We start from the raw sequence: 25,110 nt of genomic DNA, 5'->3' as shown, positions 1-25,110 counted from the left end.
TTATGAAATCAAATAAGCAATGTTGTAAGTCCTAATCAAGTCATTGGATACTGGGTTTAAGGTATTTGGGTTTAAACTATAGGAATATGGTAACTTTTAAAGCTTAAACTACTTTTGTGTCATTTTTACTTATTTTGTGTAAACTTAAATTGCTCACTATAAGCTTTTTTGTATTTCCTCAGAACCAAAGTGTTGTCTTTTGTATATTTTTACAGCAGTTTCAGGTTACGGGGAAAAGATAGTACATAGACGTTTTCAAGAAAGTAGTGCATTTAACAACAACGAAATGAGTTTCAGCACAGTGAGTGAAGTGAATGAATTGTGGACATTTCTGCTAGAATATCTCTATAAATCAATCACAATGCGCTCCGATGTCCTGCATATGTAACATTTATAAAATGTCATTTTATCTTATATTTTGTACATGCTCGCGGCACGCGGCTTTTAAAATGACGCAATTGGCTATAAGCCAAATCGATTTGTAACTGCCGCAGAAATAGCAATAAAAACTGGACATGCATGTACGATAGCACTGGAAAAATAGCCGCATACGTCATAACATCCCCATAACACACTGCATCCGCGATAATCCGCCTCACTAAATGTAAGCTGCATAAATTACACGAACACTTGGATAATTTATGCGATAATACTTAGGTAGGTACTGTAACGGGATGTGTTCGGGCACCATAAAGTTAGACGTTAAACGTTGCTGCATGACTTGAGTTATAACTCCTTTGTTACGCATACAAGATGCGGATAATATAGGCACAACAAATACTCATGTATCTAACCTAATATGAAATACAAATTAATCGCTAAATTGCTATTGCAAGTTCTTTGCTAAACTCGAGATCGGCTTGGTGACTGATGGTTGATGCCATTATGCAACTCACAGATGAAATTTTCCATACATTTAATATGGTGTCGGTGACTCAATAACCGAGTTATCACGCCCGCGCCACGACTATGAAATTTTTGCCGTATAAAATTTTCCGAATTAAAAGATTTCACAAACGGAATCGCAAACCTCACGGCTAACTCTGCTCGCGTTTCAATGTGAAACCACATATTCTAGAAACATGACAACATAAATGCAGTTGAACCACACAGCGCTGTACAACTGGGCTTTAATTACAGAGCATGATTAGCTCCCGAGCAAAGGTCGCAAGTAAATTAAATACTTGTTTGTACTACCGTTATGAATATTGGAGTTAATTCATGCTCATGACAGATTTATTCGATAGCTTTTAAACAATTTATAGATAATTTTAACTGGAAATAAATTGAAAGCGTCCGTATTATGTGTACCATTCATTACATTTTAGTAAAACAATATCACCGCCTGAAGCGGTGTGAAATATCACAAACAGATGCTTTTTAAACGGGAGTGCTTTCGGGGATTTCAAAATGATATCATAGGTTTTAGCCATACGATATGATTTGTACCCGATGTAGCCTACATTATTTTCTACAAATACAAACATGACCCGCACACCAATGAAATCTATCATTTTGGGAGATCTCTACAATGAAGTTAGTGTATGTTCGGAGTCTTCCAGTGACTTTGACCACTTTTAGCTTGGTCCACAGGCCAAGTCGCTGATTTGAATTTTTAAATAGTTTTTCTTCCTTCAATGTTTTATTATTAAATTTAACATCAAATTAACAAAAATCTACTCTAGAATCTTAGAGGTGAGCCCGGTCACTGGAAGAAAAACCATTTAAAAATTCAAACCAGTGACTTGGCCCGTGGACGTGACGCTAAACATGGGCCAAGTCAATGGAGGACTTCGGTAGGTTATAGGTATTTCATAGTACAGGTCTAAATCACGCTACAAAAAATGTAGCACACCTGAGAGTTGCCAAGTCAACGTATGAACGACGTGTGTTCAAATATTTCCTAAGTGGCTAGACAAGATTCCGCAACAAGCTCCCTAGGTGAAAGAACATTTATGTCACAGACGAAACTAATTTTGAACAAGAAATTGGAGTTTCAGGTAGACCGGAATAAGCCCAACGGCCTCGCCATGATGAATAGGCCAGGCTTGGACGTGGGGCGGGTGCCAACTACTGTAACTACAACATTACCTTAGAATACTATCAACTTTGCAAACAAACCAGATACACAACCAAATATAAACCATGTTTCAAATGCGCTAGGTGCTAATTTTCTTAAACCTTAAACTCGAAACGGCAATGTTAACGAGCAACAATAATAAATGCAGTAATAGGGTCATCCTATCTAAACAATCGCGAAGATCCAAGTTATATTAAGTGCCTGCAACAAAATACGGAAGTTAAGAAACAAATTTGCATAAAATTTTAATGTTATGGTGCTGAATAAAACCTTTTTGTGAATTATATTACGGTCTGCCGGCTCACTGCGTATAGCAGCGTGGACGGTGGCTTGACAACAGTGTATTAAAAGTGTTACTTTGTATGTTATTCCATATTCCGGTCAGTAACGTTTCAATCTTCAGAGAGCTCTAAAAAAGTCATAAACTTTAACTAGTTGCTCCAACACGTCATTTACATTTAGAAACTTTTAGCAAAACATATCAATTAGCAGCACAAATGATATACCTTAGTGCAGTATTATTTACAAATAACCCGTCCAGTTCCACTTATGAAAGCAAACCAACAGTTTGTCGGCAGTTTTCGCCTTAGTTCGTCGACTTAGCGCGGCACAAAGTGAGGTGCAACGAGCAACTGCACGCAATCGCACCACAATCGCGCGGAACATTAGACGGAACAACACTTCCCAAACGCGGTCACAGCTGAAAAAGAACCAACACAACAGTTTCAGTGTCCTAAAAGTCACCTGCAGAAAATCAGCGTCGTGGCATCCACAGCAACTACTTTTTCATTAATTTTTTTAAGAGCTCTCAAAATAGGATGCTACAATAGATCCTATGGAAAATACTTGAACAGTAGGTAGGTACTTAGTTTATGAACTCAATAGACTACCTAATAAAATTTCCGTTTGGCATTATTGCCGTAATGCTAAAGCTATAAATGGAATTTACAGGAAATTGAAAATTATTAACTTCATTACTACATTTCAAGTGTAGACAGATGCCATGGAGCACTTTGAATGTGATAAGATAGAGTATGAGAAGAAACGCTTAATATATTTTTTAAATTAATTTAATCCGTTACTTAGTAAAATAACTGTATGTGTAAGCGTTTTTTCTTTGGCTCTAAAACCGTGCAAGCGAAGACAAAAGGCGGTTAGTTAACATTTTAATCCGCGAGTCGGGCACTAATGGCCGCACCGCACTATGATATATCGCGGCTTAAATCAGACGAGCTATTGCTAAATCTACGACCTAAATACGCTGCAGCTCCATGCTATGTAACTACTTTTAGCAATTTATTCAAATATTCATAGGATTCTTTACTAAACAAATTTTAAATTGTCGTGAAATTCTTAAAACGTTCCAACAGATATCGTTGCAATCTACAGTGACTACATTTATCTACAACGACAAAATAAATTCCTTGTTCTGATTCAAAACTCGATTCAAATTCATGCCTAGATTCAATTCAATTGGGAGAATTCCAACACTTAGAAGAACAATCACTCAAGTGTAGATTCATACTTGAGTCGATGTTCGTAGCAGCATCACGTGTCACGTAGCGTCGTAGCACAGTAGCATTGATCAGCTACGAAACTGCATGCTGCGCGCTGACTTCAAAAGATACGAATCTATTTACACTTTAAACATTATTGAAAGAGTCGCAAGTTCTAAGACCGCAACCTCCACAGAGGTCTATCTAACCACTAAAATACTCTCACTATTCTGACAGACCAAAATCTGCGCTAAAAGCTAGTGTCCAAATTTTGTACGGCAGGAAAGATTAAATTGACAGTCACTTTGCAAACAATAGAAAAACAATGTTAGCGCTGTTGGCTCGCACGGTAAAAAGTAACGTGGTGACACTGTAAAAATGATTAAATTTAGGCCAGCGCTCCACGAGCAAAGCGCAGCGAGGCTAATAAATATAATGCAAGTGCAACATTTAGTAATAGATCAACTGAGCAGAACGCTCATCTGCATCCGGGCTCAGCTGTTTATCACGCGCGGTGAGGCCATTAGCGACGGCCAACGAGCCGGAATCTGGATTAAAATATTAGCATTATTTAATTTTACCCTATTTGACTGCCTAAAACGAAATAATAGCTGAAAAATTGTATTTAATTACGCATTGGTTAGTTAGCACATCCTACCTAATTGACGTAAGTCAGAAATAAAATACTCGTATGAATAACTTTGGTTCAATAAAAAGTAGAGTTAGCCAGACTTCACTTTTTAAATAAATAATCCTAGTAGTTGAATTAAGACCTTGAGTTTGCATTTTTTTTTCTCATTAATTTAACTCAGATGGATTAGTACCTAAATTATGTTTTAAGGGGACATTAAGAGTATAATTGATACCGGACCGATAGGGGTCACTGTATGAACAAAACTGTTACGTATTTTTCCTGAAATTTTCTGTATTATAAAAGGTAAAGGCATACATAGCGTTACCGTCCGCTTTATTGTGTCGTAAATGCGAAGCTGCCAAAGATTTCTCGAAGCGCTACACCAACAATGTATTGGCCACATCAACAAGTTATCAGCAGTGAATGGAGAGCTGAGAATAATCTAACGTAATACAAACTAGGTTCCGTGCAGGTGGCGGGGCGTAATGGCCCCGGCGACTTGATGAATAGGCCACGACGTGCCCTGGGTGCAAAAGACCCCATTCTACCGCGTCGCCTCTAAAATATTGCCGAAATCGCCCGTTCAACATCAACTAATTCAATGTATAGATTGATTTACTCCCCCCTCCAGGCGAGCGTTTACAAATGGTTTAATTTCGACGCGAAAGATTAAGGAATTCTTATTTAGAATCGGGAATCGTGCTCCTCAAAGCCAAATTACTAGCTGTTGGCTGCGGCTTCATCCGCGGTTTCTTCCGGTCTTTGTCCAGAGAAGTATTATTGCGATCTTATCGGAAGTTTCTCCTTGCCCGTAAATGTTAATACTCGTATGTATAGAATAAAGTATGATATAAATCATAGTAATACAATACTCTAAAGGTTAAGAACATAATAATAGCAGATCATAAGCAGAGAGTTGAATACAAAATTCTCTTTAGACATTTTCTGAAAGTGCTAACGAGCTTCATAAGCTCCAAGTATCAGACATACGAGTATGTACAATTATTTCTCTGTCGATGCTCCGCTATTTGTTTTCATGTCTCGTTATAAATAGATTCAAGAAAGTATTCTCCAATTTAGGTTTGTGAAAGATTCTGTCTATGTTTTTTAAAATTGAGTTTGAAGACGGGAGGCATTTCCAAAGTAATGATTTGATTAATAGCAGGTATACAACTTATGTGGACTCAAACCTAAGAAATATCCTTTTTTGTGGATTGTGTTGGATCTACGGTCAAGTTATTTAAATACAAATCTGAATCTCAAAAGTTGCACAAAAAATAGTCTATTTGCCCTCGTATATCTCTTGCACAATTTCCATAAACTAGGCCAGCACATAATTTCATCTGGGCTTAAAAAACTACAAAATGTCTACGCCAAATACTCACCAAGTCAAGATTTATTGAGAGGGCTTTGATTTATCGTTCGCCCCACACATGGGCCTAAAGGTTCAAAGACAAAAAGAAAGTTTATTTTTGGGCAAAAACAAAGAACCCTCACATTCAAGTGCCAGGGGTGTGTCTTCCATTTTCTCTTTATTCCTGTTCAATGTTTGTTGTTTTATACTTGAGCAAAGATGACTGTAAATTCGAAAAGAAATTGTCGGAGGAAAAGCTCAAGTCTTTTGTTTCCTCTTTTACATAAGCGCATGAATCGAAAAGTTTTTTGTTAAAAAATAAACATTTTTTTTAAATTCTTAAATGGGATGTCAGTCACAGAAAGATCTGCTCAAAGAATGGGTAAACAAGCGCGATTTTCGTGGAATCGGACCATTTATGTACCAAGAGCATTCTTCGAAAATCCTCGTGTACCATTGATTTTTACGAAGGATTATTCTAGACGAAAGCATATTTTTATCACGAGCATAATTTTTTTCTTGCCTACGTTGGCATAACAGCAGACGGGCTGCTTTCTCAAAGTATACGGCTGTAAGCGTTATGAATCAGTGTCACTCCCCATATCGCGCCTGCCTGACTCGCTGAAGAATGATTCCCGTTCAAAACTACTTCTTTCATCTTTAGTTAAACCTATTTCCGAGCCGCAAGTTTACTAAAACTTTTACCAAGTTCCCCAGAACTCGACGCGAATCCGATCAAATCAATTCGACTTCGAAAGAATAGACGAGCCGGCAAAGTCAAAACTTTAACTGCCTTACCCCCAAATAACTTAGTTCGAGGATGAAATTTAATAGACGTAGTAAAAACCGCCAAAGTCTTGTAATCCGATCTGTTACATTTGCTTTAATTGTGCGGAGTTAAAACTTTAATTAGTTTGCAACAAACTAGCCTGCTTTTACGTTTTTCCTTATCCAAGGATTGGTGTCTAATGGGCTTAAGGTACGCGATCGACTATGGCAGCGGTGGCATGCTTTTCAGCGGTGCTACTCCGTACTAGGAATTACATGATTAAAGATAATAATGGTATAAATAGACAGAAGTAAAAAAAACCTTAGTCACACTGTAACATTTACAACAGATTTGTTTCCTAATCGCTTTGGTACTAAGGAAACGAATTTGTCGTAAAGGAATAATGTGTCATAGTGATGGCCCCAGTACCCAAAATACTATGTATGTGACTTTATGGAATCGAATTCGGTAACGAGCGTTACTTTGTCCACAGGCACTGAAAATACGGCATCAGTGCCATAAAAGAACTACACTAACAAAATTTCATTAAGCTTTGGCAACTATTATGAACGACTGCAAGTATTGCTTTATGAAACGCTTTCCTTTTCCAGACGTTTTTTTTAATGACGCAATACTTAACAGCATAATGTAGGTTTCAAAATGATCCGATAAGTTTAAAACTCAAATTCTGTTTGATTTACTATCTGAAAGCTAGGAACTAATATTATAAAGTAACCGCACAAACAAAATGTATTTTCGATCCCGTAAAGCTCTCGCATTCGATCTCGATAGATCCGTCACCGTGTCGAAGGGATAATAAAACTGCACCGAGCAAACGTATCCATTCCAACGGGATTGGAAAGGAACCATAAAACTATGTGGATGGAATGTGCTCTATCTCTGTCTAACTTAGTTTAATGCTGCATAACACTATCCTAAATTAATCATACACGTACTATACGTACAGTCAGAGTGAAATAGTTTGTGACACCCAGGTGCGATTGCGGTCAAATACCTGCCTTGTCTAGCATAAAAAAAAAAAAAAAAAAAGTTGCTAAAAGTTCGCAACACCTTAGCTACTAATGGAATAAGGTTGTGTTGTCATTTTTTTGGCCACTTTGGGTGTTACTGTATGGTATCATCATCATCATCTCTCGCTGTATCCGTTTTGCAAAAGTAAATAAGAGACCTCTGTGTATAATATTCCTGGGCTTTACATAATTTATTAATTCGAAAAAACGTAATATCCTTAATCACGATAAATTCGTCTACTTCCATTATTTTAGTTACATTCAATGAATTACTCATTATACTTGAATGAAAATCCTATTTAAGCTGGTAGACAAAACCGGTGTTTCGGTGTTTTTAACAGGAAAAATATACTTAAAACACAGAAATTAATTCATACGAGCGCTGTTTATACCGGTTATTACAATTAATCGGATATATTATTTATGGAAGTGTTAATCAAAATCACAATTAGTAAGTAATTTCGCGAGTGTAACACAATGCTGATTATGCTGATTAAAATTATTTTTATCATAAATTAATCATGACAGTTTATTATCAAAAAGGAATCCAGCGCATATTATGTTGAATCACGCAAAAGCTTTTATTATCGTATAAAATTTATTAATGTTTTTTGTAAGACAGTGCATAAAACGTTTATCAACAATATTTCGATTCGTCCATTGTAATTAACGATAAAACCGAAAGCTTTGAGCTTTGCATAAAAGCTTTTGAGGAAACTGATTTTACGTGAACGAACGTAAGCAATTTCTTTTTTGAACGTAAAGTTACCAGTAAATCAAAATTGAAAACGCTGAGTAAAATGAGGCATTTATTATTTGTTTGACTCCAAACAAGACAACGGAAAGATATTAAAATGGCAACTCTCCACCGCCTCGCCGCCCTAAAACAAATACTGGTAACACCCAGCCTCTAATTATTTTAGCATTCTTTAGGCGCGTGCCATTTGGCAAGCCACGCGCCAACCGAATTAGCTCTCGTTTCACGTAAACATGTAACCTTACAGAAACGTCACAGCCAGACTTGCCACTAACCTAGATTATTTTAGAATAGCATTGGATAATCTCGGCCTCCATTATGTGAACATATTTTCCATTAGTCGTCTACGAGAACAAAAATATACCTTATTTATTTCTATTGTATTTACGTTATGACGAATATTCAAGGCTTATTTACATAACATGTTAGTTACAAGTAAACCTAACAATAGCATGTTATTAAGAAATAAAAGTAGGCTACACGTGTTCTTTTTTATAATAAAAACCAAATGACATAATTCTTTGAAGTAAAGATACGAACTCACTGTGTATCTGATTATTAAGTGACTTAATGTGAAGACAAACGATTCACATTTTCTCATCTTAAAATGAGATAGTTTAAACAAAATTGCTCCCACCCGTTGCTAGTTCTTCTTTTTCAAAATGACTCGCAAACTTTATCGTACCCATGCCTAACTTCGTATACTGCTTTGAATTAAGACATAAAACGGCAGAAAGGCAAACAGTCACCTAAAACCGTGGGTAAAATCTTTGAAGAGGGATAATCACTGGCGGGGCGTGTGCAAAGTGAGCCGTCTCCATAATAATCGTTTGTCAGAAGACTTGCAATAAAGCTCGGAGAGCACCCTCCGTGCCTCTATGAAAAACCATGATACATCCTATATCAACGTAATAAAGCCCATTTTACTTTAAACGAATTATGCAAGGTGTCGCTTACGTATTCTGCAAAATTTCACTCCAAAATGGTCTTTATAACGTCAGTTTAAAGTTGCACCAAGAGACCAGAGCCTTTGCTTAGTTGCATTTACCCTTTGACACCTCACGCACGTAGTGAATCAGTTTGTCAATTGTTTTATCCTTTCGAGAGTCTTCTCATTCAATGCATTTGAATTTTCTCGTTTACGATAGAATCAAAGACGAGAACATTTTATGAGCACCATCCGTTTGCTTGGATTTTCGTCAAGTTTAAAACATGATTCCTGTCCAAAATAAACGATCGAGCTTTTCCATTTCCAGTTCTTTATAATCAAAAAAACTAAAAGATCACTCACTCTTGTCCTTTGTCTGTCTGACACCTCTCCTATTTACTTAATGAAATTAAAGTTTGATAAATTAAGTTTGGTTAGAAACGTTGTGACGATCAATGTATTTCATTCCATAAACCTCGTAATAAAAAAATTACATTAGGAGCGTTGTTAAAAAAAACATGTCTTTTCTCGGAATTTTCATTCCCTAGAACTATTTACTTGTAAAAGGATTTCTTCTTTTGATGTTATATATATTAATAATCCTATTTCACGTTAACTACGTATTTTTATTCATACTATTACATCTAAAAATTGTATAATACGTACGATGCAAATCTTACGGAATCCTCTGTACCTACTTATGCGGATACAAATCATACTTGGTTGAATGACTATTATTATTTTTTCGCTACGATCACTTAAGTGTTTCTTAATATTTATGACTAGAACATTCTGTGGCCCTTCCATCGAGTACGGCGTTCAAACAGTTAACTTAAATGGTGTGTGCACGCACATGGTACCACATAACCCACTAACTACCTAAAGCAAAAATAAAAATGGCGACATGTAACGCAGCAGCCCATCGTGTAACCTCAGTTAAAATGTCTAAAATTCTTACATAACCTACATCTGTATAAATCTTTTCGCATTTAGTGAAGCTGCTTTGCTAGACTGAAAACAGATTCACTATTTTTAATTTAAAATCACTTTGCTTAAGCCGTTTATGATGTTCATCATTTCAAATTCACTTTTAGTTTAAATTTTCAGTGCATCCCCCGTTTTACTAGGGCGTATTAATTTCGCCCTTACCCAGGTAAGCAGCCGAGATACGAAAGCTTAACGGCATGTCGTAACGCTTAAATTTAAGTGCCATCTTCATCACCGTCAGCTAGTCATCTCAGCTTAGTTAATTTACTACATAGTACGTACAAAATGCGTCAGATTATAATACCTAACTTTTTATAAGATTGGGATATTGATCTTGTTGTTAAAGTGACAGTAAAGCACTTAAGTTCTTACAACTCACGAAGGTGAGTGAGCTTTACTTGTGTGTTTACGTGTACATGCATAATAATATAACGATAGTGTAATGTCTATAACAACTTTTAAAAAACAAACAGCAGCAAGCCATAACACATGTAAAGATCACTCGTCTTCTTGAATTGCAACAACTATACTACTTAGTAGAAATCTGACATCCAACAACATCGTAGTTTGGAGTCATACTACAACTGTAAGCATTCAAAAGAAAAGAAAATCCAGGGAACTTTCACTTTTTTCCTAGTGCTTTTCACGTTATTTCTGAGAAACCGACTGTTTCTGAGAAAGAATTATAATTTTAGAAGGTTGGTTGTTTTTTATCCAAAAGACACTTGCGCAGCACTTCCCGTGACGAACTGCAAACTCCAAGCAAAAACTGTGACCAATAAGACTTATGTGGAAATGGTTTACCCGAACTATACCTTCGGGAATCACAAATCATAGATTTATATGAGATTTATAGACGCCGACCTATTTCACTTCATATGTGAAGTGGAATATGTACTTAGGACTGAGGAAGTTCTTTGCAAGTTATGTGGGTACTTATTAAGAAATATGGCGCACGATGGGTAAAAAATTTCATCCTATCACGCGCAAGGGTCACACTCGATTGCGTGGTTTTGATGGGTATAAGCTTTTCATTGTTTTATAGACTTTTAAAGGATAACACTTACTTTATTTATATTTTTTTATTCACAAAGTGAAAAAGATTAACAATAGCTGCGTTTCAGTTCAAAAATAGAAATCCATCTCTATGGACTAAAAAATAAAAATCGCTCACCACACACCGATCTCGGGGAACCAGAATTTAAAACAAAACTGTACTCAAAACAAGACGTACTATCTGCAGCCCAAAATGAGTAGCAAAGGTAGCCGCCAAGAGTTTGTTGTAAAAAGCGTTTTGTCCTGTAGATAGGACAATGGATGGGAGAAAAACGTCTCGGGAGGTGTCGGCCATCGCGCCATGATTATTTGCGCGGGAGATTTATGACGCGCCGATTACCGCGTCGATAACAGCGCGGACGCGCGTACACTGACAATGTAGACGCAGCCTTTTTTGGTAATATAAATAAGGCATTATTTGTACAAATATAAACGTTGTCTTGTTCCCTATTTGCACCTTCACCGCGTATTAATTTAGAGAATTATAAATATTTTCCATTTACAAAGTGAAAAAAATCCTCGACATGGATCTTCAAATTGCTTAATAGATGTGGCAGTAAGAGTCATCGTTGCTGGTAGAACTGATAACTACGAGTAATGGAATTGAAAGGTTCTTGAGTGGAAACCACAGACTAGGCAGCATGAGTAAGTAAGTATCCCCGGAACACAGCGCATTAAGCCAAACACTGTGGCATCATATGTTAATAAGCAATAATAGATTAACTATTTTGTTATACCACAAAAAAATTAAGTCCTTGTGCTATCGACTGTACCTCACAATCATTAACAAAAACGTGCCTCCAAAACAACGCATTAAGCTAATAAGCAAAAATACAATCGTTCAATTTGTTAATTAACGGCTAATGATTATTGACAAACACCAATAAAAAGCTAATCCCATTAAAATCGAAGTTTAAATCATTTCGATAACAATCGGCTTTGCCCCTAGGAGGCGGAGATAAATTAAATTTGTTACAAAAGTTCCATTGGACGGCTCTTGGTCACGATATTAAATTTATGCCATCAAGTGGTATTCAAGGAATGGGCATTTAACTTAGATTTTCAATCGAGAAATTCAATAGCACTTCAAATAAATGTATTAGAACGAATTCCTGATCAATTAGATTACGAAGGCTATTCAGTGTGTAGCTGAAGCATTGCGAGGTCACTCACGTTTTAATTGGATTAATAAATTGAATTATTCACAAATACATTTATTCTACTCAAGTTGTTTATTGCCTAATCGATTTTATAGCAATCCACAACACATCAAAGTACCACAGAATGACGAGATTTTCCAATAGATTTTGAACTTTATTTCTTTAATGTAAGATTTAAAATCAATTGAGAAACTTAGAAATTTTGTCATAGGTTCACCAACTGACGATTCTAAATTAATTGCTGTACAGTTCAGTTGAATCCACGTTAAAAATATATTTTGTTTATTTTTGAAGATTTTTGGTTACGAAATTGGACCTGTACCGAATTTGTTCAATGACTTCAACAAATTTTAGCTCACCAGAGATAGCTTCCTTAGTTTAATTCCCTTTATTATTTTCTGCAAGACATAGGCAAAGATCATAAACGGTACTGCCTAATTTAAAAAAAAACGTCAAAAATGACGCCTGGTGACTAAATTACATGAAAATATCAAACAAAAGACGTTAACCCTTCATTTGAGACATCGAACAATCGCCGCCATTTGTGTCAATAGGGTCCAGTCTGGATTCATGGAAACCGCTCTGTATTGAACCGATTGTGTCTCAGGTCGAAGAAACATCACGTGGGCCCGGAGCCATCTTTTATGACCACAGATTTTCGGCATGTCTCCTTTTATGCACCGTAAAAGTTTTATTCTTTCTTTACGAACATATAGATTTTCTGGCTTTGTTACCATATCTTTAGCATGTGGTAAAATTTAGGATTCATTTGTTTATAGCAGAACATGAGTTAGCTGCTTTTATTTTGATTAAACTTGACATGACATCTTATCGTATTAAGTAAATTCCAACTCAAAGTTCCTAAAAAGAAACGAAAAATTTACATGTCACAATTAGTGCCAGAAACCAACGATGGAAAAATATCTTCCTTATTTTATAAACAAAAGACATACAAAAGACGAGTTTTATGGCGTGTCGCACATTCCGCTTTAGTCTTAAGCACACATAACATGGAAGAATTAAGCGATAAAAAAGCTCGCGGGAAGGATTTCAAACAAAAATGTGAATGGTTACAAGATGAAAAGCCAGGTATGCACAAATGTGAAATTCTTAGCGTTTTTTTCATCATATCAAATTACCAGATAATGATTTCCTGCTACAGGAAAGTCGTTACAGGCGGCATTCTGCAAAGGGCATATTCAATAGAATTTATCGTTACGTGCTCCCATATTGACATTGGGCTTATGAAGTTGATTATTATTCTCAATGGCAGTAAGTTCCGGAGTACTTTATCAATTGACATACCTATCGAGGAAAATCATGATTTTATCTTAGAAAAGACGTCGTTATTATTAATAAAAGAATTAGACGGAAGCTATCGGTGAAAAATCAGTCGCTGTATTATGTATAGCAACTTATTATTATTAAATGGCAAAAATGTACTTTATTATGTTTATTTAATCATTCATAGATAGATAGATAGAATAAGAATAAGAATAAGAATAAGAAATTTATTCATAATGTTCATTACATGTCAAATTTTCAATATATTTTCTTATTAATAATAAACAATTGCAGTATTAATAAGAAAGAAATACACATCATGTCCAAATAAATTAATAATACAAATAAAATTAATGTCAATTAAATGTCAAAATAAATAGTGGGTAACAGTGTCAATAATAATTAAATTCCAAACAGTTCGTCAATTTTATAGAACGCCTGCTCGATCAACCACTTTTTTAGTTGAAATTTGAAAGAATGGAGTGATACCGCTTCTTTCACTATTTTAGGCAGTCGGTTGTATACTTTAGGCCCCAATACGTGCGTCAAAGAGTCAGACTAGATAGTAATTTATTGTCAAAACTGTGCATACATTGTTGTTACATGGATGTTAATTAACACAGGAACCAACAGTTTGCCCATTTCGCACGTACAATATGAGTAGAGTAGGTAAAGAAAAGAGAATAATATAATTTACAAAAATGTTTAAGTGGGTTGTCCATATTTTAGAATTTCAATAATGATTAAAATATTCTTCTAAACTATAAAAACATTTCATTATTAGCCAATCTTTATGAGTTCTAATTTTAAAGTTTAAGTTTGTTGAAATTCATACAAATTTTATTTTTTCTGTTCGCCTGGAGGACATCTCTTCTAGCGTTAAATCTGCTTATAAAGTTCCGTTAAAATTTTTGTACTTATTTGTAATTGACACTTTTTGTGTACTACGCTAAACATAAAATTATAGTTCTAGAAATTCTCAGTTTAGTTTGAATTTTGCAGACATAATTCCGTTTCAGAAAGCACAATCTCTGACCGTAACACGAGTCAGTCGACGTCTACCGGTGTACTAATAGAATATTCATTTATCGAATTCGTACATCACTATACACAAATCTGGTTCGTGATCCATGATCGTAACACATGGTATGGAAATAGAACCGAGCATAATATGCAGAACGCGGGTTTTTATTCGCAAAATCGACGAGGTAAATAGATTTGCACTGCGAATCGTTGGCTCCGTAACGTTTTACTGACGGTTGCATAAATTACAAAAGGCATTCACAACGGTTGAACCTCAAAGTGGATTTAATTTCTGTAATATTGTATTATTTTCAATGTTTACAGCTTTCATATCTCATTTCAAAACGACATTAAAGAATTTTCATAGGCACCATTTTCCCAGACTAAAATACAAAATTTTACAATAATATCGCACCTACGGTGCAATAACGTCACTTATGCAATTTTTTTCAAAACAACTGAATCAAAGTAAACCAAGTAAAGAGGTAGATTTGGAGTATTTTCTCATAATCAGTTAAGTTTTGAAAAAAATTGCATAAGTGACGTTATTGCACCGTAGGTGCGATGTCAATTCTACTAAGACTATAAAATGTGAAAGTTTGTGAGGGTGGATAGATGGCTGTACCTATGTAGAAAACAATAGATATTTTGTTACTCTTACACGCAAAATGCTGAACTGATTTTGATGAAATCTTAGGCTGAGTTGCACCACCTAACTTTGACGGTAACCTTATCGATAACCGGTGCTTTTTGTATAGAGTTTGACAGATTTTTGACGTTTAGCAAAGTTAAAGTAAGATGGTGCAACCCAGCCGAACAGTATTATTTTAAACATCAGAATAACATAATTTCCTCTTTATACAATTACATTATAAGATAAATCCACATTGGCGAAGCCGCGAACAGAAGCTAGTTATAACATAAATTAATGAATGAATCGTTTTTATTTGGTATAATACAAACTATCTTAGTGGTCGATTAGATATTAGCCGCAATATCGCAATCTACAAATCATCGCTCGGATTCGGACCTTCGCTGTTGACAGTAATTGATATTGACAGTCAATAAAATTGTGGACCTCTCCCGGGCATCGGTCATGAATAATATTTCGATACGACGAATGATAAACTCAACTGTTAAATACTATATCTTAATGGCAGTAATGGCACACGAGAATTAATAATTAAATCAATTTTGCATTGATTGGCGCAATGAAAGGCTCCCATTCGTTTCGAATTATGTTGAAAGTAACAATATTATAAATACTAGGTACTATTAAAATTAAGGTACTATTTTAACCGTTGATTGAAACAATAATTGGAAGATAATATTGTTCTATTCAAGTTGTTTTAATCAATGATATTGTAACAGGACTGAGAAGTTGAACCATTTTAAGCTTTTTATTCAGTAGGTACATAACGGTTAAATTGTACCTACCTATACAAAACAGCGCCATATGACCTTTAAAACTTCAAAAGTTCAGAACTAAAACTATTTTACTTTGAATATGCTATAATTGTACACACAATTGCAGTTACTTTTCTCACCTAGCTCCAGTCAATGGCGTGCCAAAAATCTGGTGATCATGAGCTTATTGCGTGTTACCATTAAGCAACTGTTATACAGACCGAAGTAACCTTTTCACTAACTTGCAATTACAAGGGACATTTGTAACCTAATTTGGTGGACGATTAACAGTTTAACGAAGTAGCCGACTGTAACGATTACCTAAGAACGGCCGTTGGAATCCATGTTTCACGTTTGCGTGAGCCTCGCCTATATCCGTTACAGTTTTACAGGCCACTCTGAACGTTTATATCTTTGTCCGTCGTGTTGAACATATCAAAGCCGATCTGCGACTTGGATTTGTGTTGATAATCATGCGGGCTTTTAATTTATACTTTAAACATTAAACTTTCATAGCAAAATTGTATCTAAGTATTGCGAAAGAAGGAGATGCCATGCCAATCAATGGATGTGCGAAGCTCACTATTTCAAACAAAAATCAAGAGACGCAGCCACAATTACCAATTAAGAATAATACAACAACGTATAACTACCAAAATAAGTTATTACTTAAACCCAGACCAAGAATATTGTATTAAACTAAGTTTGTAGCTCAGTAAATGACGCAGTAAATGGCATTTCGCATATGACCAGCCGTATAAAACTAATGCAGTTTTGCAAAAGCATCATAAACTTTCATAACGTTGTTTTGTCGTAAATATTCAGTCGACTGCAATTTTCTGGGCAATAAATATAGACGGCAGCTTATACGTAGGTTCGTACACATCGTATTTTGAGCAAAAAAAATATTCGACTGCTTCCAATGGTGTTGGCGTGGAAACAAATTCAAATATTTTTTGTTACAATAGACTGAAAAACTTTTTAAAATATTTATAAATGGACAGGAATGAATTCCCAGAAGTGTAAGGGACTCTACACATTTTTTTTTTCTCAAAAGAATCATGTCGATAACTTGTACTTACTTTCAATAACTTTTGTCAACTTCTCAAAAGTCGACGACTAATATCGGCGGGTCGGCATAATCTACATAGATTACATAAAACTCACGCAGCTGAAGTCATAAATAGTGCTCTTTTACTAATTATTATAAGAAAAAGCCGTTTAAACTACATAATTATTCTGCGCACGACCCTAAATCTTAATGTAATTGGTTCATTCGGAATGTTATCACGCGTAACCGCAGGTCCCGCGGCGGTCGCCCTTTGAGCACATTATGTTAAAATGATACAGGACCTCTGAGAGCTTTCGACTATTATTCGGACGACTGCATTAGGCGAGTAATCGAGTGCGAGCGGCCATTACTTGGGACTGATTCGTCTACTTTAGGGATGTCCCGGCCGCGCAGTGTAATAAAATAACAAATCTGGGTCCACGAGCAGTGGCTTAATAAACTGACCTTTGGTACACCTAAACTTTGATTTATTACTTATCTTAATTTTTATATAGGCTTATTACTTTATCCATATCTGTCGCAGAACAAATGAAAGAAATGAACTGGTTCTCCACGACTCTTCAAATGTAGAATAGAGAGACGCAGCGCCGTGCTGCTCGATGGACAGATACCTTCAAGAAGTTAATATGAGACTGGATAAAAAGGCAGAAGGAGATCGAGCTTTTTGGCTGCATAAATGAATAAGGAATGAGGTATATACGTTCAGCAGTAAATTTCCAGTCCTACTTGAGTCTCATGATAACGAACAATACTCACATGCTATCTAGGAACTTCACAGAATACCTACATAAGAATATTTGTAGATACTGAATCTGAAAAAACATAATAAATGACCATTTTACACTATTATTTATGGTATTCTGGATTCAGTGCCCGATTCTCAAATCGATAGTTCCGTGGTGCGTCACTCACTGCTCCCCTCCATAAACATAGTTTGCTATTCAACAAGTGCCATCGTAGGTATTGTGCGGCGAACGGAACAAAAGAAACATTTGTTTAAATGGACTCAGCGGGGATTGCGGCCTCAGACACAGAACACGGATATTATGATCTGTACCAAAGCCGTATACTATGTTGCTATTTAATTCCCCCCCAGAATTTAACAAGGGAACTTCGGAAAAGCTTTCAACAAAATGTTGGTGGGTAATGTAACTTTAATTGATGTGTAGGTAAGCTCATCGAGTAAGAAACTTTTTAATGGTGCATTGTAACATAAACCCCAACTGAAAGAGTGATTTTAAAAGGTTTTATTCCAACCTTTGCACAAAAACACAGTACAAATAATATGGAAACATTTTCATACAAACGGCATTCATAATGGAGTTCCCAGTGGAACAACTTTCATATTTTTCACATCCTATTCACAGGATTTCCGTATTACCAAAGTAAACTCCGCCGTATTTTGTTTTTTAAATAGGTTGCAATCAAAACGCCACAGAGTATAATTTACTTGCCGTTTATGGTATTTATTTTTCTGAATATTCCCCGATCGTACGTTGGAATGTGAAGCGAAAAAACCGCACAATTTACTAGGGGTTTAAAACAGTTGCGGGAGCACAAGCAATCCTATTAGCATCCGGGCATTACTACTCGATAACGCGCGGTCAGCAGCAATCGAGTGACTGAATAATCACAACTGTACGAGTACATTCACATGCAAAAATAAGGCACCCATTTTCAAATTCAAACTTCATTAGACAGAACAAAATATTTTCTCTCATCTAGAAATTTCAACGGATTGAGTACGTTTTTTTTAATGTTCGTTGAAGTCCAAGGATGGTTTTTACGGCGAGATTTGCAAAATTCAACCCCTAAGGGGGTAAAACGGGATCCACGCGTACTAAGTCGCGGGCGGCCGCTAGTACTGTATAAATACTGTAGTCCCGCATGACCATGGACCCCATAAAATTGTTCTCGATTGACTCGTTGCGCAGATAGGTCTGAAGTGAGATAAGAGATTTTTGGCGCAGTTAAATGTTCTTAAACGTATTTTTCACCAATTACATATTGCCGATGTACCAGTTCGTATGCTTATCTTTTTAAACCTCTTTTTTCACATTTTTTTATGGTTTAAAACTAACTGATCTATTTCTAATGAACAACCGCTTTCTGATCCTCATCCTGCCAGCGCTTAGGCCCAGAACAGACGGTGAAACACAACTGCAACGAAACTGCAACTGCTAGTTACTTTTGAGTTGCATCTAAGTTTCTGCCATAGCGTCCGTTGAGAGACCACACATGACGCGACCAGTTTGAAACTTTCAGTTTCAGTTTCATTTATCAGAATCATCAGAAAGTTGCATTTTCGTTGCAGTTGCGTTTCACCGTCTGTTCTGGGCCTTAGTCCACCAAAAGACTTCTCATATTACCAGTAGGTAAGTACCTACTTAATCAGTAGGCAGCTTTAGCACAGAGATTTGAAAATATATTGTGCTCCTTTTTCCTCTACAAAATCCAGGGAAAATAGCATCCGGTTTTCATTTAATCGGAGCGCCCGGCTATCTGTCTACCACATAAAGGGCGTGGAAATTAAAAGGCCAAATTGCTTTAACAAAAAGTCGATGAATGCAAAAAAATATTTAATCATCGGTGCAGCTGCTGAATCGCAAATTGTTTATGGTAATGTTCCGCGCGGTGATACGTGAAATATTCAGGTTTTATTAGCATTGGTGGCATTAATGGGCCGTATATCTCCCCGCCCGCCCGACAGATTGGCCGAGCCTTCTCATTATAAAATAATAAAATACTCCGCGAGCCCCGCCATCATTAACCCTATCCAGCTGCTATTCTACAGCACTTATTTTAGAGCAGCATAAAATTTACAACGCATAGAGCGGCGCACTCGCCAATAAATATTTTACCGACATTCAACCCTTATGAAGCTTATTTATATCTGCGGTTATCAATATTTTTGCCCTCATCATAATTTTAATCGTTACTCAAAGATATAATAAAGAACTTCATAGATAAAGTAGATCACGTTACGAGTATTTTATTATCCATCTCCGTCGTTTATTACGAGGGTTTATGAAATGTTTAGGTTAAATGATAGACTTCGTCTGAGCTCGCTGATCCGTAGGCAAGTCACGTCCCTCTCTATTTATCATCAAGCTACTACTTGGAAAGTGATATGTCAATAACTGCCGCGTACAAGTACTTAATATACCTGTAACGATAAGTTCGTCAGTGCTTTGGATGTGTTGTACAGAATTAGGCATTCTAATCTATGCCTACGCAAACAATAGGAACGAAATATAAGTCGACCATTATGTAATTTTCTTAAAAAAACATTCGTAATATGAAAGCGGGTTTATTTTTAGCTAAGAATCGCGTTGACGCACCGGAAGAAATTGCGTCATAAACACAGCCAATAAGGCCGACTACTCAGAAATCGAAAGTCAAGCCTGGAAACGGAACATTTTGCACAGGCCGGATAACAATCTGAGCTCATAAAAAGTAAGTAAATACAACAAAGCTCTTGAGTGTGCAGTGCATAAATTGCCTCCTATCTGACCATCGCCTGACCCCTAATGGCCACAAGGTGGGACAGATCGTTATCGTGAAAATGGGAATTCTGGCCGGCCACTTTGTCGATACAAGGAAATTTTGTTGCTCGTTTGTGCGGCCAAGGGAGGCGCCGCCACGCTATGGAAAACTACGAGCCATGATTAATTGAACTTGTAAATCTTGTCGCGAATATGGAATCGGCGAGTGACATGTTTTTGCGGTACAATCTGTTATTTCCACAATAATTTTAGTAACACCATTGGGTGTGGAATTAATGTCAGAACTCATGTAGCGTTATGTTATTCGTGGTTTTCTGAGCTGATTGATGGGTGGGCATATGGATAATGTTGACTTTAAGCCTTGATGTGATAATACACTTATAACAAAATGCTGTACTCGCGATATCGTAGGTACGTGAATCTATTTTATTACTTGATCCATTATAGGTACAAATAGTGATGATGGTACAAAAAATATTCAACTAGTTAGAAAACTAATTTTCCCATGTCATTGAAAACACCTAAAGTAGGTAATAATATCTCGGTGTTCTGTTTAAAGTCACTCAAACACATCGTAAACTTCTAAAAAGGAAATATTTAAAAGTGCAGTAAAATCTGCGAGTTAAAAAGTTTACAACTCCATAAAGTTAAGTTAGCAAATCGTCTGGTTAAGTTTAAGGACCTCACGTAGAGTTTGTTTATGACCATTTTTAATACACGGATGAGATTTGATGAAGTACCTAAGTACATTTAAATAATACTAAAGCAAATTAAATGTATCACCCTAATCTGCTTAAAATTCAAACTGTCACACTTTATCGCACTATTTTGAAATTACTGACATTTCTTACCATACTACTCGTATGAGAAAATTTTCATCCCCTATTTCACCTCCATATTTTTTACGATAAAAGATTTTGGTATGAAATGAAACGAACTAACAAAAAGACACAGAAAATAACTTGCATTTTTAAAAAGGGTTCAGGTTCCGTTATTGAAAACTCAATGTAGTAGGTATAATTCCTAATACCTACACGTGCGACCATTATTAATATAACTAAATAACAACTTCAGCTTACAACGAATGGCTTGCAAGACTTCTTGAACGTTATCGTTATGTAGTTCGAATGGCATGCAACGCTAAATGGTTCGCATTAAGTCTTAAATATAGGTACTGAAATGTATCACGCTACACGTGTAAAGCTTATGTTTCACAAAAATTCTTGATAATTTCCTGTTTTCTTTTCAAATGTACGAGGATGAAGGTTTCCAGGCAACATGATGGAAAAACACGAGAGTGTTCACAAAAGGTGTTTTTCAGAATACCTTTTGCCAGTTTTTACATAATAATGTATTTTTTTTGTGAAATATAAGCCTTTAATTCCTCTAGCCTAGTTCACTTCACTCAGACCGCAATTTCGACACAATTCGCAAACTCTAACGGTGTTCTCGAATGTGGAAAACTACTAATAACCTCTACGTAAAATTTGTTTAAATAGCAAAACTTTGGAGTAGATATGAGCGGAGGGGCTCCTATAAATCAAAATTATTGATAAACTTTCATCCGGCTGAAGTACCTGTGGATTAATTCCGCCCATATTTCACTACGCAAACATTTCCCGTCAATCGTAAACTATTTAGTTAAACCTAAAACTTGTTGTGAAGTTACAGTTGTAACATCTGCCAGAACATGATATTTATTTACCTTGACAGAATCAATACCTTGTTTTAAAAAATTCAAAATTTCATCCTTCATTAGCAACCCTTAGTGACCTTAGATCCCAATAACAATGAAACAGTACAACAAAAGAGCCAAAGCTGTCCGTGGCCGACAACTAACCGTTGTAAATCTAGCGAAAAAAATATTTATTTCTCGAAGAAAAACAAAAGCGACTTCATCCCGGGTTGAATTTATGAGATGCGCTGGGGATTAAAAATGCTTGCGGTGCCCTCCGGCGGCCGACTTCATTAGACCGTGTGCCGCGATGTCCAGATTAATATTTACCTTACACTTCTTACGCGTTGTAGTTCATTACATTCGTTATGTAATCGCCCTGCTATTCAATTAGCCGGTGGATGAATATTTTAGAATATTAGATTGCGACCGCTGGCACGTGCGCGGTGCGTTTGCTCTTTGTATTTAAATTGGAATGTTCTGGTAGCAAAGGGTTTATAAATATTGTTCAAATGGCCTGATTGTGACAGGTTGACTCTTCTCATTTCATTAATTATGCATCGAAATGTAAAGTTTAAACCTCGTAACAAAATAAATGAAGAACAATGCAGGTTTGAAATGCAAAAGTAAAATTCTGACTTCAAAATAGGTACCGTAGACTGTGATGAATAGGCTCGTAGATACAAATAAACAGCCTTGCAATGAAAAATTATCGTAGCAGACCGACTTTTTCTTGTCTGACACAATCGCAATGGTCACGCAGGTCGTAGCTTATGTTTAAACTGAATAAGATCTTATTATGTTGTAAAAGGGACACGGATTGAATAAGGCATGGCTCCCATTATTACTGAGGTCAATTATTTGGCGGTGATTAATATTCGGTGCGTGTCGGACATTATTCATCTCGGGATAAGTACCTATCGGCCTTATCATTCCGCGCGGTCGTTACGTGCCCACCTCCCATAAACGAGAATTCCAATTAAAAGTATAGGTAATACAGGTAATAACAGCTGCAAGTTCGATAATGCGATATTTAGGTGAATTTAGAATTAAATTTGTATTAGTCTATGTATTTATTATACGCTGATATATAGCCAATTTTTTATACAACATTATATTTCGTTCAAAAAGGTATATCGAGAGCTTATAAGTACAAAATATTTTATTCTTTAGATAAAAGATAATAGGATCTTACTGCGTAGCTCCATAAGTTGTACCAAAATAATTTATCTTTATTTGAGTAGGTAATTAGAATGCAAACCGTTAGTACTTACTTAAATGTAAACGATCATAAAATGGAAAATAAACAAAATAGCGTACATCAACTCTACAACTACGAAAACTAAATAATGAACCCCATTAACCGCTTAAGCATTATCAGACTTATCAAGCAACGGATCCATGAATATGCAAATGTTATTGTTTATCCAGGTATACCGGTCACATCTAACGTCAGCATTGCTGTTTATCATTGTACGCTGCGAGAGATAGCGACAAAACGATTGTTCTTGAAAAGCCACGAAGATAAAGCGAGCACGCGAGACTGCCCGCCGGGCAGCCAGGGCTGCCAAGCGGCTGCCAGCGCTGTCTTTAAACACGTAATAACTAAACATTAAGTGAGTACAGTCAGCACAACAAGTCTGTTATCCATAACATCCCTAGTCAAGGATGTTATGGATATGTAGTTTTAGGTTATGGATATTTCGGATATAAACAAAAAACAATTTAAACTGCCTACCTACATCCGAAATTATCCGAAACTTTTGAATCGGTTACGGTTTCGGATATTTTTTTATTTCGGATATCCGAAAGTTTCGGTTACGGTTACGGATATCCACAACATCCCTGCAACAGACTATACATTTGTGCTGCAAAATAGCGCCGATTTCCACTTCACTACATGAGATGTCAAATATTGCTGTTTATCATTGTACACTGCGAGAGATAGCGACAAAAGGCTACCAAGTGACTGCTTGTAGCGCTGTGTTTAAACACGTATAACTAAACATGTTAAGCGAATACAGTCGGCACAACAGATTATACATTTGTGCTGCAAACTAGCGCCTATTTCAACTACTTCTTAGCAATAAGTCCTATAAACTATGCCGTCTCTTTATGGATTCTGTCTATATCTACCTACCTACATGAGATGAAACAGGATATGTGTGTATAGACATGTTAACAAAAAAATTTGATCCAGTTTAAACCATTTTTCCAAACCGGTGAAATATTCCCGACTTTTTCACAATTTTATTTATTACGTTTGTGGGTTTTTTTTTTCAAACTGTAGTCATTCAATTTTTGTACACCATTCATTGAAAAGGACAAACACGACCCTTACTACCTGAGTGTAGGTACTTACGTCATCACGTGAATACGTGTAGTGCATTCCTATTAGAAGTCTCACGCATTTATGTCAGTGCCATGCATGAATGACTGTAGCACATTATTGTTTGCAATAAGAATGTATACCTACTTAGTTTTGAAAGATATATTTCTTTCCAGGTCCAGCAAGAAGCAGCCCTAGATGAGACGCCATCCATCAGCCACTCACTGATATTCAGCTACATTTGCATTCTGCAGCGAGCCCGAGGTCTAAAGGTTGATTCATGAGGGTCACGAGATGAAACATCTCGATTTTGGTAATATGCTGCCGATTGGATTTGGGTTTTATACAAAACTTGGATCCTCCATCAGTTAAGCTGCTTGCTAAACTTTTTGACACCAAAGCGGTCGCGTGAGATTACGCTTACAATTTATTTCAGTTGTATCTCGTTTGTAAGCACTTGATGGAATATCATAATACATCGATACATCACTATGCAATACATATTTATGTATCAAGTATACCTATGATAATAGAAAATCAGATAATACCGCATTTACTTTGA

General features: G+C 36.2%; 1 protein-coding gene across 1 annotated transcript in view; it reads left to right on the top strand.

The window, feature by feature from the left end:
• The window catches only part of LOC135079474 (uncharacterized), a 43,258-nt gene extending 18,426 nt beyond the window's left edge, over positions 1-24,832 (top strand). The window contains exons 3-4 of the mRNA XM_063974131.1: positions 23,651-23,817; positions 24,725-24,832. Of these exons, the coding sequence (XP_063830201.1) occupies positions 23,651-23,817; positions 24,725-24,832 (275 nt within the window). The remainder of the gene's footprint in view (positions 1-23,650; positions 23,818-24,724) is intronic.
• The last annotated feature ends 278 nt before the right edge of the window (positions 24,833-25,110 follow it).

This window comes from Ostrinia nubilalis, chromosome 16 (genome assembly GCF_963855985.1).
Source record: "Ostrinia nubilalis chromosome 16, ilOstNubi1.1, whole genome shotgun sequence".
NCBI classification, from domain to species: Eukaryota; Metazoa; Arthropoda; class Insecta; order Lepidoptera; family Crambidae; genus Ostrinia; species Ostrinia nubilalis.
The sequence above is the reverse complement of the archived record's forward strand: the minus strand, read 5'-3'. Positions and strand labels throughout refer to the sequence as shown.